Consider the following 15,910-nt stretch of genomic DNA (forward strand, 5'->3'; position numbering starts at 1 on the left):
AAAAACGAAGTTACATATGCTAATTATATAGTCGTGGCAGTTAAAAGCCTAGGATTCACAATCAGCAAATCTATTAACTTTAAAACCCCTAACATAGAGAAATATAAAGACAAGAGTGCTCACTCCATACATCAGTTTAGACTATTAATTTCAGTGTCTACATCTAGCATCGAGTAGCGGAACTATCAGTACTGCTACTTGACAATAGATGTAGCACCGACCGGAAAGTCTTGTCTCAACAGCATAAGATTTTCCGGTCGGTGCTACATCTATTGTCAAGTAGCAGTAGTACTGATAGTTCCGCTACTCGATGCTAGATGCTAATAGTATTTTTGGTACTAAAACTGATGTATAGAGTGAGCACTATGTATTTTTTTCTCTATGCCCCTACATAAAAATATGTATGCAGTGGTGCTAAGCTAATAGTTTTGCTGACTGCACACCTTTTTACGTTTAGCGCTGTCAGCCTGTCAATAAGGGATGGATCTATATACCTAGGTAGAATTTATTACCACGACTATTTTTAGCCAACGTTTCCATATTTGTATGGAGAATATAATGATTCAACTTACAAATAGAAAAAAAATCGTTTAAGAACTTTGCTGTAAAGCTAACCGGTGATGTTCTGAAAATAAAGTTAGTTTCAAATGTAGGTTCAAGTAGTTTCATAATTTATAGTTTTCAAATTTATAGTTTGTATCAAACATAGGTACTTACTAAAAATATGTTTTGACTGCAATGTTTAAGAATAGTTGAATACCTACCAGCATTAAGTAAAATATCGAGAATGGTGACTACTTGCCATCGAAACGGTTTCAGAACATCCCGACGCTATCAGGGCTACCTGTATTGGCTGTATTTCAGAACAAGAAGTCAACAGTGTACAGTCGTCGTCAAAAATATGTTAAAAATTGTTAACACATGTGAGAAGACAACTGTCACTCAGACTTTTTTGTTTAAAAATCTCTCCACGTCAGCGCGCTATAAAAAAAAACTTATGAAATAATCCTAAAATCACTCTATGTTTATATTTTACTTGGTGTTGCTACATTACTATATCATTTTGACATAAACTACGTTAGCTTAAGCGATGTTAAAACAAGATATTTCGTAAATTATGGCTCTGTCTGTATCACATGTGAAAACAATTGTTTTGACGTCGATTTCTGCAATAGTTCCAGGATACAAACACAGATGCCGGTGTAATACTGTTTTTCAAGTCCAGCCGGTATTTAGAATCACCTGTATACGTGTGTCGGGTCTATGGTATAAATACTGCTATAAATGTATGTGTTAAACGTATTCACATAACTCACTCGAATACTGATTTGCAATTAAGTCTTTTAAACAACCCACGACTCACAGTTTCAGTCATTTTTTTATACAGGAGACACCTGGAAATATTACAAAAATCGCCGTCAAAATATAAACATCAAAAATTGTGACATCATCATCATACAATAATAGAAATAAAATTATAGAGCCGACCCTGACTTGCATGTGTCGTATAAATAAAATATAAACATTGTTTCCACCATTAATACAAAATCAGTCATTGATGGTGCTGCCGTATCAACAAATCATCATAACTCATAACACAATTTCAAATAATTTATTAGGCCAAAACACCAAAATGTTTGATTTAGTCATTAATACAAAGATCAAAGATGTGCTTGTAAAACCGTCATGGCAAAAAAATATTACTGATGGTTAGTTATGTATGTTTAGCGTTATTAAGTTTACTAGTAATTAATGTAATAATTTTAAGTTTTCCATTGGTCTTTGAATTAATAACCCATCGTTTGACACCGCACAAGTCATGGTGGGCGCGGATTACAAAAAAGACGCTAGCTTATTGCTTTACGCGTATTATTATCAGAGTTACAATGTACAAACTTCTTACATTTACGTTACAGCCATTTACACAACATTCACAGGCGGAATCTTGAAAATGAAAGCGAAGGCATTGAAAATCTGTCACTTTAAATTCTTGTATATTTGAGGCATGATGTGAGTTTTTCCCAAAAGGGTCATGGGATGAAGTTTAGTTTATAAAATTACTTAACTTAAATATACATTATTTTTCCTTATCATGGCAATAGCATCGGAAAGACAATCATACATCTCTTACAAGGTACACATTTCTTTAATGCAGGTTTTGTAGATATTTTTCAACTCAGGATTTTACACATTATTAAATTGTACAACGGGACTTAATCGCGTATGTAAGTTTTAAGATTTACCTCCGACGTTTCGAGGACGGCCTAGTGCGCAAAACGTTCAAGTTGATAAACAAGACCAAGTGCGGGTAGTTCGAAAAACTCGCGCGGTTAGAAGATGCTGATGTCAACTTAAGTCAGTCTTCTCCGAGACCACGGGGACAACGTCGTGCTCGAAACGTCGGAGGTAAATCTTAAAATTTACATACGCGATTAAGTCCCGTTGTACAATTTAATAATGTGTAAAAATCGTGAAAGTTTAAATCAGTATCAGGAGTTTACTTTTATTTGTCGGGAAAGGGGTTAAATACACATAGGTACACCAAGTTTTTCACTCATAAGCCACATTCGCTGGATTTCCAAATGTCTCCAGAGGATTGTGTATTATTACGAGGAATACGGGGACACTAATAAGAGAGCTACTTGGTATTGCCTTGCTTTCATTTCCAAGCACCCGCCTCCCTTTCTAGCAGCGTCAATATATTCCATAGTATCAATATAGAATGGACAATTATTCCTACGTATCTTACAATCGTAACGTACTATGTATCAAAAATCTTAATATATATATTTTTCAATTTATACTAACTAATCTTTTAAAAATATTGGATCATAAATAACTTGATTTCGACCCACTAACATATTATAATCTAGTGTTGATTGCGCATTACATGTTGGTGTTATGAAATGGAGGCTACGTCTACTCTATATCATAGGTACGTAATGGTGTGTGTGTTACGGGGAATGACATTGGGTGCGAATTGAGTCATACTATATTAAAGACCAAACGTCACCGATAATCGCATGCGATTTGCAATACATTGCGGCATTTGTTCGATCGATTGAATTCGTTGCTGCTCTTAGCGAGCAATTATTTAAAATAGCATACTATTTGTTTGCAACGTCTGTAGAAGTCTTAACGGCTTCTGACAAATGAACTAACGGATCTGCAAAGAAATGGGAGCATCACTAGATGGCGCTGACACGCTTGCGACTTTATGTAGCTAAAGGCCCCAGTACACAAAGGACCATCGCCGGCCACTCCAGGGGACGCGTTTATGCGTTAGAGGGAGCAAGTGATATTGCTATCTCATTCTACCGCATGGCTGCGTCCCTTGGAGTGGCCGGCGATGGCCCATTGTGTACTGGGGCCTTAAGATTGTCAAACTAAGACGACCAGTTTAATTCTTCTAAATAAATGACATCATTTAGCGTCTACTGTCTAGTGATGCCTATTTTTTTAGTTCGCTCCTGTATCATTCTTGCCCAACGCTTAGAAATTCAAACAATAACATTTTTAGTCGAAATTTTTTGGACATAAATTAATGGGTCAAATATATTAACGGAAAAGAATATTTCAGTTATCTGACAGCACGTAGCTTCATGTTAATGTTAAGGGGCCCACTGATCAGTCCGCCGGATGATATCGGTCTGTCCGTTGTTCGAAGCTGTCAACTTTTTGCTCTGACAGGCCGATACCGTCCGGCGACTGTTAATCAGTGGCCCCTTTAAAGGAAGAGGTTTAAACCTGTTGAATTTTGTCCCTCTACGCATTGGCGTAGCGTGAACTAATCGAGCCGTGGGCGAAATCGCATCTGCGCGGCCCTTTTCTTTCATTATGCCCGAAGGGGCCTCGCGCGAGGCCTCCTTGGGGCGCGAGGCCGTGGGCGACGGCCCACTTCGCCCACACCTAGCTACGCCACTGCCTCTACGATTGGTCACTAACATCCGTATGAGAGAAGCACAATCCTAGAAAAACTGCATGAAAAGGGAAGTGTGTAAAGGCAATACATAGATGAAATATGAGAATATAAGTACGTATGTGTAAAGTGTCAAAGAGATCATTATTTAGTACAAAAAGAAAATAAAACAAAGTACTTACTACCTACTTGTTATTACAAAATAGTCCAGGAAGCCAAAAACTAAATATTAATGTCAGATTCGAAAGAATGTTCATTGTACAGTCGAGTTCACAATGATCTTTAAAGCGTTGGCTTTTCATAAAATATATTTACACGCCTCTATGACACTGACAATAAGGTCGTGTAAATATAATTTTGGAACGTTGGCGTGTAAAGATGTTTGTGAACTCGACCGTACAGATCAATAGTGGCCAAATACCCTAGCGCTGCGTAAGGGCACGTACTAAAACCATTGACAATTCAAAGGACCATTTAGACAGAATTGTCGCCAATATACCGGTTTCCTCTATTGTCCTTCGACTTTATATCTTGTTTAAAACCAGAGTTCAATTTCAAAGCAATTATTGTTTCCAGAATTTAAGCTTAAAGGGCTAACATTTCTAATCGTCCCCACTAGGTATCGTTGACTGACCCTTTAGTGCATTCGTAGCCATATATGGCAGTTATAATATTCAACTCTATTGACAGCTATTAAAGTTTAAATTTAAATAAATAATTTTATATTACTTGCGGTAGGGGGTTAAAATAAATGTTGATAATAGTAATACATTTTATTCCTGAATATTTTCGTTTTGTCTAATAAAGATGTTATGGTAAATTTTGATTATTTTGTACTCATTATATAGGCATGCAATTTTAAAAGAACAATGAAAACGATTCACTATTTTTTATGCAAGAAATTATAATAACTACTGTAGTGTATTATTTATTACAATATTGCCACGAAATAAACAATTAGTAATGAAACGTAGTAACATAAATAACCGTCAATGATTTCATTTTAAATGTTTGCCGTCGGTCGACAGCGCCATCTAGAAGTAAAGCGGGAAATATTAGCCCTCAATTTGATTAAGTAATTATAAGGTGCGGGGAATGTCCAAGTTTAGTCTTTAATAAGAAAGTTGTGTGAAACTTACGCAAGCGCTTTACCTGATAAAAATACATATATTTAAGTGAATTAATTATAATAATTTGTAATAGAACAAATAAGTAGCTAGTTAACTACCGAAGACTAGAGAGTAAAAACTAAAATAAAGACGGTATTTTTATAAGTAAAACCGAAAATGGAAGACGTGAAAATTATAGTTGTAGAATACAATTGGCATATTATATAGTTAGTCGGTGTATCGGAGTGAAAATATGTTTAATTGGTGTTTGGAGAGGATATGTGTGTGTGAGTTTATTGATGGCAGTAGTGCGATTGGATTTTAATTTATTTTCTTTAGACTACACATGGACAATTCCGTGTTCATAGATTTATGTCGTTGCAAAACGGGCGAAGTACCCAAACGGCAGGGTGATTGCGTGAATGACTACATGGGGCCCATAATGACAATCGTACAGGAATGTCACGTACTATGTCATGGAATTGTTCACGCATAATGTTACATAATATTTCTTTATAGATAGATTTATTATTTAATTATTGCTATGTCATTGTATTTAGTATAATAAATTTTGAGACAATCACATTATTTACAGATTACAGTAGGTATTATAAAAAAAATCGAATTAATACAAAATTAGGGCACAAATATATTTATCTGCTTGCTGTAACATATAAATATAATATAAATAATATTCGTTTCAGGCTTAAAAACGCCTAAATAGTGAATCAGATTAATGTAATTGTGCCCTTGTATACATCAAATTAATACCGCGTAATCTCAAAACAAATATAAGCACATAAAAAAGTTTAAATTAGTCTTGTTTAATAAGTATGGTAGTATAGTATATAGGCAGTCTTCGTAGCTGATTGATGATTAGTGTATAATTATAATTCTTGCTTCAAATTTCCATTTAAACGTAAAACATAACCAGAAATTCAGATGATTCTAACTTATAATTATAGCCCTTTTTTACATTTTTTTGGCGCAGTTTACGATTAAAGCCACAAGATGGCGGAACCTACTACGCATAATCCCAGGGTACGTGCAATTTAGGGGGCAGAACCCGCTTTGGCGTGAAGTGCCAATGTCAAGTTTAAGTTTCCGATTTAGGTCACAAGATGGCAGACCCTCCAACGTGCAAGGTCCCTAAAGAATCTTATCAGGCTTGAATACTGTTCTCTCGTAGTTAGTCTGATGGAATTTCTGGTGATATTTTACGAATGCTGAGCATTTCAAAAAAGTGATTGTGACATGTTGAGCATTATTATTGCGAGTTTACAATATAATCGAAATAAATGCAATTTAAATGACAACCAACGTCAGTAACATGTATCATGAGTAGGTAATAAAAAAAATACTAAATCTCAAAAATAAACTTTTTTACATAAAACTAATTTATAAATTTATTCATTATTATACCTCTCGCGTCGAATGGCCTATGACAGTTCAAGTCGCTTTTGGATAAACTTAATTTAAAAAAATAATTCAAGAAATGTGTTTTTGCCGAATTTTTATTTTATTACGTAAACATAAACCCCCTTATTCATAAAACTTTACGGGCCTGATTAAGTTAAATTATGTTTTATCTTTATCCCTTTCTTGCAAATACATAAGTCAAAATGACACACAAGGACAAACGATTATTAGCTAATTGAGGTTTGTAGCGCGTTTATAATAAGGAGGTACGTCTAAATTCATTAATTTTCTGTACTTCCAAAAAATGTATACATACATTTTAAGTGACAGCTACTTCATAATAAAGTATCATAGGGATCATTCGACGCGATAGGTAGGTATAAATTAAAATAATTAATTGTCATTAATGTGGATTGGAGATGTAGTGCATAATTATTTTCCATTTTATTTTCTCGGAAACGTTCGTATTTGTCACGCTACTTCAGTCAACCTCAGTACTTTTTAGGGTTCCGTACCCAAAGGGTAAAAACGGGACCCTATTACTAAGACCGCTGTCCGTCCGTCCGTCCGTCTGTCACCAGGCTGTATCGCACGAACCGTGATAGCTAGACAGTTGAAATTTTCACAGATGATGTATTTCTGTTGCCGCTATAACAAATACTAAAAACAGAATAAAAAAAGATTTAAGTGGGGCTCCCATACAACAAACGTGATTATTGACCGAAGTTAAGCAACGTCGGGCGGGGTCAGTACTTGGATGGGTGACCGATTTTTTGCTTGTTTTGCTCTATTTTTTGTTGATGGTGCGGAACCCTCCGTGAGCGAGTCCGACTCGCACTTGGCCGGTTTTTGACTGAGTACTTTTCCGTGGAAATACGATGGAAAACAATTATGCACTACATCTGTAACATGTGTAACATCGACTGTAATTTAAACGCTATTTAATACAATTAGGCAAGTATATCGTAGTCTTTAAGGTTGAGTTTTGTCATGAGCAAAGTTCTAGCGGTTTCGACTATTTCAAACGGTGCTTGCCTGTAGGTATCAAACAGAGGGCCTACCGCAAAAATGGAAATAAGTAATTTCGTTATCTGCCTCTCTATCACTCTTCTATTAGGTTATATTTTTTATAAGCATGCCTTCTAACTCCAAAGAATACTGCCCCTTACAGCATGGTGTTATATATTTGGAATTTCCATCGGGCCACCGAGGCATTGATAGTGATCCTTATATTATAAGACAACAAACATGTGACAAGTACAGGAGCACAATTCTCTGCCAGTAGCAACTGACTCTCTCGGAGGATATGATATCATAACACAAAGTCTAGTACCGCACGTCAGCAATCCTCGTTAAGGTACAGATGTAGCGCATAATTATTTTCCATCCTATTTTCACGGAAACGTACGCACTTGTCTTGGTACCTATTTCAGTCAGTCTGTACAAAAAGTACTGAGGTTGACTGAAGTAGCATGACAAATACGATTCCGAGAAAATACGATGGAAAACAAATATGCACTACATCTGTAGTCCAAATTCTCCTTCTCCGCGGCTCATCTTTCTCATCTTTCGGCTAAAGTCAACTTCACAACTTTCACAAGTCACAAATAAGGTTTGAAGATCCGAATCCAAGAGTAAAGTCAGTACACTAATTGCACGTTAATTCGAATTCAAGACATTGAAGAAAGTAAAATATAGTGCGAGTAATAGAGAGACAAATAGATAAACGAACGAAGTGGTTCGCGGTACAAAACTAAACTAGATTTGAAGATATACAGACACTCCATCTTTATATGAATACAAGCTGAAATGCTTACGGGTGATAAGTATAAAATCCGAATAACGGGAATTGAGTGTCATTCTTAGATTTTTATATTAGGCTATAATTAACATTTAAAAAAAGATTATATTCGCAATTCGCACTCATATATACCAGACACCAATTATGGAAAGAGACGGATAAGTAGTTGTACAGTCACCTGCAATAATATGTTACTCTGCGAAGGCCGCAAAAATATGTGACACGCTCTTATAGCTCTACAAATAAGACTGTCTCAGATATTTGAGCGGCCTTAACTTCGTTGTGTAACATATTATTGCAAGTTACTGTACATCAGATTGTTACCAAAATGTACGGCCGGCCGTTTATGAGAACATTACTAAATTTAATCTAATAAAGCAAAACGACTTTCTCTATCAAAATATTTAAACTTTTAGACTGTATATCTTTCAATCCAGTATACATATATGTCCGGCGCTTCGAACATAGCATACATAATTCGCATAGCATTTATAAAACAATCTCGCACCAGCCTTGAGTTAGGAGATAAATACCGATAGAGGGCACCAGCAACCACAAATACCACCATATTTCAAAAAAGTAGGTAAAATTATTTTCCTGCCTGTGGTAATTTTTCGCGTTCGAAATTCAAACGCAAATTTAACCAACGTAGGTTGAGAGTACATTGAATTGACACGAGGGTAAATTATTTGCAATGGTGAATCGCTGCCTTAATATTTATCAATGATGTGAATTTTTACAACATTACAAAGTTAATAAATTCCGTGAAATCAATCGGCAATAATCAAGATAAGATTAATGAAAAGAAATTCTATCACATCCAAGTCACGCATTTGTCATGTACTCATCACTGGATAGTATGGATACATGTAGGATAAATAATTGACAATAAATATGAACTCGGAACATAATAGTTTGTTCATGATCTATAAGTATGAAAAAAAGCATTGAAAGGATGCCTTTCCACTGTGGGAAGGCAGCCAAAAGCTATGATGTTTATTCTCCAGGATTTGGTGGTTCTCAGGCGCCCTCTAACGACACCATTCGCAAAGACAAGCCATAGAAGCCTTACACTAGTTGGCAGTATAATTTATCACTAGTAACTATTTACAGCTGATATATCAACTAAGCGACCACGGACAAGAGTGTTTAAGACTGTCAAGTAATATCTGATTGTATGTTTATTTTAACAGAATATAGTTATTGCATATCATTTTTATAAGTCTATAAACACCCTCGCCTAACGCTCGTCTGTTAAGGCAGACATCGAGTCGACACAAGAAACATTTACCCTGTGAGCACACAGAGCTAACTGTGTCGTGTATATACCGCTTAAAATAAATTCAGCTGCCTTAAAAAAATGTAAAAACAAGTTTCATAAGGCGGACATACACATTCATTTAGAATTTGCGCTTATCAAAAAATATTTACAAAATTAAATGCACACGGCAAGTTACGTTAAGTACTCGAATTTGATCACATAATATAGTAAATAAGTCATATAATCATCTACAGGGATTACACTACTTACACATAACACCTTTATACTATGTCCCGATATCAAAAACCATGAATATACAAATACGAACATCGAAATGTGTACCGCGAAATTCTCTAGCTACGATTAATATGTTTTAGATATTTAGAACACAAGCTCTTACTTTATATTGTACTTCGCTATTCATAAAATAACTATAATTAATCATTAAGAGATAAAATAAAAGATCACAAAAAGAGTTCAGTCGAGAGTAGAGTAGGCCCAGTCTCTTGATATAGCTCTAAAATAAGTATGGCTCTGTTTCGTTGTGGTTAAGACGGTTACCGGATTAGGCTGATAGTAAAAGCCAGAAAAATAAATACAGCAAAATAGTTAAATTCTCTTAGCATATCAGTATCACCTAGCACTACGAGAGTTTTAGAAAAATATACATAATGCATTTCGACGAACGAGATCACTTTCACTCACACCAAAAAACCGTACGGGCCGCTGACTCGGATCTGCGCACGCATGTTTTGGACACTGTTCATGATCTTCTTCTGATGGCCCACCAGGGTCACTCCGAGCGACGCCAGCTGGTGCACGGTCAGGTCCACCACCGCGTCCATGTCCGCTATGCCCGCCGCTCGGAACTTCTCTATGTACCGAGACATTTTGATGCACTCCAGCCATTCCTCCACCGACGAGAACTGGATCATGTCTGGTGTGTCGCCTGCGAGAGGATCCGCCGAGCGATTCTGCGCTATTTTACGTAGCGTGTCCGGACAACGTATGAGCTTGTCCAGCGTCTTTACGATACTAGAAAACGTAGGCCGATGCGTGCGTTCCTTTTGCCAGCAGTCGAGCATCAACTGGTAAACTGCTTCAGGGCAGTCCATAGGCGCCGGAAGGCGGTAACCTTTCTCTATAGATTTTATGACGTCTTGATTGCTCCAGTTCCAATATGGACGCTCGCCGAAACTCATGACCTCCCAGCAAACGATGCCCATGGACCAGACGTCACTGGCCGATGTGAATTTTCTAAACGCGATGGCCTCTGGAGCAGTCCACCGGACTGGGATCTTACCGCCTCGGGTTGTGTACGCTCCGTCGGCGGTCGACTCGATCTCGCGCGACAGTCCGAAGTCCGCAATCTTGCAGACCAGTTGGGAATTAACTAGTACATTTCGCGCCGCGAGATCGCGATGTATGTAGTTCATTTCGGACAGATATTGCATGCCGGTAGCTATTCCTCTCAGCATACCGACTAGCTGCAGCACGCGGAATTTTCCGTCGTTCGCTCTCAAGAAAGTGTCTAGCGACCCGTTTTCCATAAATTCAGTAATTATCATAATAGGGTTGCATTTAGTCACGACACCTTGCAGGAAAATAACATTAGGGTGTTCGAACTGCCCCATAATGGATGCCTCAGCGAGGAAGTCTCGCCTAGCTCTCTCAGTCGACCCAGGCTTGAGTGTTTTAATAGCGACGTCTATTTCTTGTCCGCAGCTAGCTGGAAGCTTGAGCTTGCCGCGGCAGACGTCTCCGAATTCTCCGCCTCCGATGATCGCCTCTATTGTGATACAAGAAGCGTCGATTTCACGTGCGAATTCTCTGACAGCTTGATTAGGGTCTTCATAAGTGTGGGGGTCTATGTAGGTCCTGGATCCGGTGCCGGCGAAGAGCGGAGTGGTGGCGTTGCTGCTAGTCTTGGCTGGGCGTTCTGGGCCCGTGTATACCTCTCCGTTTCTGTAGTTGAGTGCGTTGCAGTCGTTCGGCTGTTTCTTGTCGCACTCGTCGTCTGCTCGTGAGCGTAGAAATAGAACAGTCGCTATGATGGCTATGACAGAGAGTACGACGACGGCCACCATGACTCCGGCGACTAACCTGACTTGAGCACCTTCCTCGTCTCCGACGAAGCTGGTCTCGGTCTGCTGCACGGCACCCGTCCTAGTGTACACGACGTTGCTAAACTCGCCCCAGCCTCTCTTCATTTTTGCTCTCACTCTAATTCCGTATTCCGTGTCCCTTTTCAATCCTGTTATAATCACGTGAGGCTCTTTCGTAATTTTAAGTGTCGTGTTACCACTTTTCTCGGAATTGTCTTTAGGGAAGCATTTGACTTCATAGCTCTCAATAGTGTCATCTGGATCAGATGAATCTATGGGTGGTGCATTCCAAGCGATAGACAATTTATCACTCTCAGCATTTAAGACCCTAAGTTTTGTCACTACGCTGACTGAAGCTTCAGTGATAGCAGTTATTTCGGCTTTCTTTGGTGGTTCACCAGTGAGCTCAGTGACTCCGTTCTCAGCAAACACTTGAAATTTGTACTCGGTCACTGGTTCCAAATTGCTGATGGTAACCTTTGTAGAATTAAGGCCGGTGGCCGCAGGCCGGTACTCAACATTTGGGCCACAGTTTGTGCAGTACACCCGGTATGTGACATCATTCCGTCCTCCATTTTTGTGTGGGGGCTTCCAAGTGAGAGATATCGAAAACTGATCAGCAATTAGAACAGTTAAATTGTCAGGTGCTGAAGGTGGCTGCGTGCATGGCACATTCTTGGGGTCCTTTTTAGGTCTGTAAAAGCCAGGTACACACTTACATTCCACTGATGCATAAGCTAATGTTTCAGAGTAGTCCGGGCATGGGGCACAGGGGTCATCTCCGGTGTAGGACTTAAATTTCCCAGGCTGGCACTCGTTACATTCCTGGTTGTGGTGGTCGGGTTCATAGCCAGCCCGGCACTTGCAGGAGCCGCTGGGCAGAGTCCACTTGCCATCACCTTTGCATAAATATACAGGGGCAGCCTCACCTGGGGCAGTCTCTGCGTTCTCCACACAGGTGCCGTTGGCCTGTTCTATAACAGTGACTTCCCTTCCCGTAGGAGTGGCAGGGAACCTCGCAAAGTTTATAGTGGTCTCCGGGCATGTTATATAATACACTTTGACGGCGAGTAGTGATATACAGGCGCCTTTGTCTCTGAAGGCAAAATAGACACCTCTTTTGGTGACAGCAATGCTTTTTACTTCAGTGTTTATGTCAACCTCGGAATTAGTGTTGAAGCGCCCTTCGCCAGCGGCGATAGGGCCGACTAACTTGTAGCTCTCGGGCTCCCAGGGGGGCTGCTCGCGCGTCGCGACGTCGAACTCGTAGTACAGCAAACTGAAGGTCTCCTTGCAGCTCAGAGCGTTGCCCGGAAACAGCGAGCAATCGCGAATCGTGAACTTTATTTCGATGTAAATGCGATTTGCGTTCCGTCGCTCTATGAAGGGCGTCCACAGCCAGTTGTTCACGTTGTGGTGCGCCACATCGCACACCACGTACGAACGCCAGTTTATCTGCTTCTCGAAGTTGGTGTACGACTCCTCGAGCCACCCCGGCGTGCTCGCCTGCGGCCCGTAAGGAAACCTCGTCCACGATAATGTCGCTTCTGTGGTCGTGTCCAGAAGCATCACCTGTTCCCCGCGCGCTCCCCACGCCGCCACAAGGATCACCCACAAACTAATCATCGTGTCATAATAACACGACCCGACGACCGTCCACAACAATGTACAAAAAATAGTTCACTACATAACGAGAGTGTCTCGACACTTCACTAAAAAGGCCCCGTCATTTCGCCTTCGCAATGGAGGATGGGTCGCGATAAAAGGACACGCCGCGGCCCGATGTGCGCGGTACAGTTCCCGCGGAGCGCTACCATTAACAGATGATCACGAATAATGTTGTTTTAAGTGAGGATTCCACATTTTTAATTTATATTGATCCCAAGTTGCACTCTCTTGACATGGATAGACGCGCAGCAGTTTACCGTGTTGCCTGCCCGCTGACCACGGGGCCAGTGTTGCCATCTCTACGACACACCGATGCACAGATAATACTAATTTCGCTAAACCGGCGCAGTTCGGAGGCGCATTCTACGCATGTGCTGCTTAATGCTTAAGTTGGCTAAACTGTATTTTGGTGTTTTTCATACAATTTAGATAAATGAAATGTAAATACAGCTATTTCTCATACATTGCGCGCTCCAACATCGAACATTCCTTTGTTCTCATGTTGATATTTTGAGAAAACCCTTTCACTTTAGTAATGGTTGCTGACCTCAGGCAGCGTTAGGTAGCATACAAAGCATCCAAAATATCCCATCAGGCATTCTTATGAGCGGTTATTTCTCATATAAAGTACTCTCACGAAATAAGCACCACAGGTTTAGGTACTACTTATGTAATAGTTTTGTTTTGAGATTCGTCATTGCACTTATCTTGGTTTGTTTTTATAGATTTAGAGGAAACAATACAACGTGAATCATTTAAATGACTGATCTTATCATCTTACTTTGACAATTCCATGAAAATCATTAGGGGCAGATTAGGGGTTATAAAAAAGGATCTTACACAGTCACCTCACCAGCCCTAGTAGCACGGTCGCATTATTATCATTTATCACCATGCCTGTCACGTTCTAACAAGTATGTAAGTGCGAAAGTGACGGGCATAGTGATAGTGGATAAAAATGGAACCGTGCTGAGCCCGCAGACACATTATAACGTCGTTTGCCGTAGATTATAATAGGACGCACTTATTCCAACCAGTCTACTATAAACTCTCCGTAGGTAACTTATATAAGTTACTCTAGCCGGTTGGGTTTTATGCAAGTGCTTTGAAGTTAATTCTTAAGTATAATAGGTATTTAGAGTTCTGACAATTGGTGTAATAAAAGGGCACAAATCTAGATTAAATTTTATTAGTGTAACATAAATATACCAAATTAATAGGAACCATTACACAATTGACTTTATTAATAATGCAGTGATGCAATTTTGTTAACTGCCTCAGTGTAGAACACCCAGAGTGAATAAAATGGCGTAGATACTCCAGTCAATAAGGATTTTTTTCTTTATGTACCTACATTTAAACAAACTGCAATTTTTTAACTTACTACAACTTTACCTTAAGCCTGTATGATTCCTGCATTCGCAGATATGTACTATAGATGGGTATTATTATATTACTTATATTAATTAGTCTGCTTGTAGTACATACATATATAAATTCTATAAGGATATTATGTCATGTGTCACAGCATGTAGAAACCAACAATAGAAATCACATAATTTTAACATAAATATGTAGAAAATGTTCCAATAATATCTTAGCATTGTAAAATTTAAGAATAACAAGACAAGCATTCCCTGCCAGTAAGTAATAAAAACAGAAAATAACAATGACACTGTTGTTTGTTGAGTTTGTTCCGAGTTTATAAACTCTTACAATATATAATACAAATTTAAAACGGGTGCAAGAATAATATAACTCCCAATATTTGTTTAACAAACATATAAACACTCAATTGTTAACACAACACAAGTATTGTGAAATACACACAGCCAATAGGAAAACTAGTTAATGGTGAACCTACAAGCTCTTCAGTCCGGTAATCATTTAGCTAATCTATATGTTGGCTAGTAATATACAAATAAATAATAATAATATTTTGCATACATTGTTGTTGTACATGTACATGATTAACTTCTTTGCACACATTATGAACCTATATGATAAATAAGTTAATAAAATTTGGATTATTATTGGGAGCCATTTTCGTAGCTATGATCAAAACATATTTTTAAAATTCATTTATGAAAACAACAATAAAATACAAATCCTCTCACTCTATTATTACTCTAACAATTTTGCCCTAATGGTTGAGATATGGTGTGAGGTGTTGATGAGAAGATGAGATAAAACCGAAAGACAGTGTACGCCTCTATGGCCACATAGGTAGTACAGGCACAATCCTTAATAAGTGCCTCTAGCCTGCATTGTTGAGATTCCTTATATTTTTGTGTTTTGTTGTTCCATCTGTATAGACTGTAGATAAACATAAAAATATGGGATCCCTTCTAGTCTAGACGCATTTCTAAAACTTTTATATTTACATGTTGTTTGTGTTCACATAAAGTGACATGATCTAAGAATTCTAAACTGTATTCAGTAAGAGGATTGGCATTACAGAATGCTAAAAACACATAAATAAAAAAGGTAGTGCATTGTTTTAAGGAAAACACCTTAAAAATAGAATGTAAAAGTCCCCAAATAAGTTAATCTTTCATTTATCAGTGATAATGATAATGTTGAGTTAAATTAAAACTTTGGGAAATTAGAAGCCAATGTCACTTTATC

General features: G+C 38.4%; 1 protein-coding gene across 1 annotated transcript; it reads right to left on the reverse strand.

Annotated features, from left to right (window-relative positions):
* Positions 1-9,246: 9,246 nt before the first annotated feature.
* LOC134660883 (ephrin type-B receptor 1-B) lies at positions 9,247-13,908 on the reverse strand. The gene has a single exon (XM_063516729.1). The coding sequence runs from the start codon at positions 13,238-13,240 to the stop codon at positions 10,211-10,213; it is 3,030 nt and encodes a 1,009-aa protein (XP_063372799.1). The 5' UTR covers positions 13,241-13,908; the 3' UTR covers positions 9,247-10,210.
* Positions 13,909-15,910: the final 2,002 nt, after the last annotated feature.

This window comes from Cydia amplana, chromosome Z, assembly GCF_948474715.1.
Source record: "Cydia amplana chromosome Z, ilCydAmpl1.1, whole genome shotgun sequence".
In the NCBI taxonomy this organism is placed as follows: Eukaryota; Metazoa; Arthropoda; class Insecta; order Lepidoptera; family Tortricidae; genus Cydia; species Cydia amplana.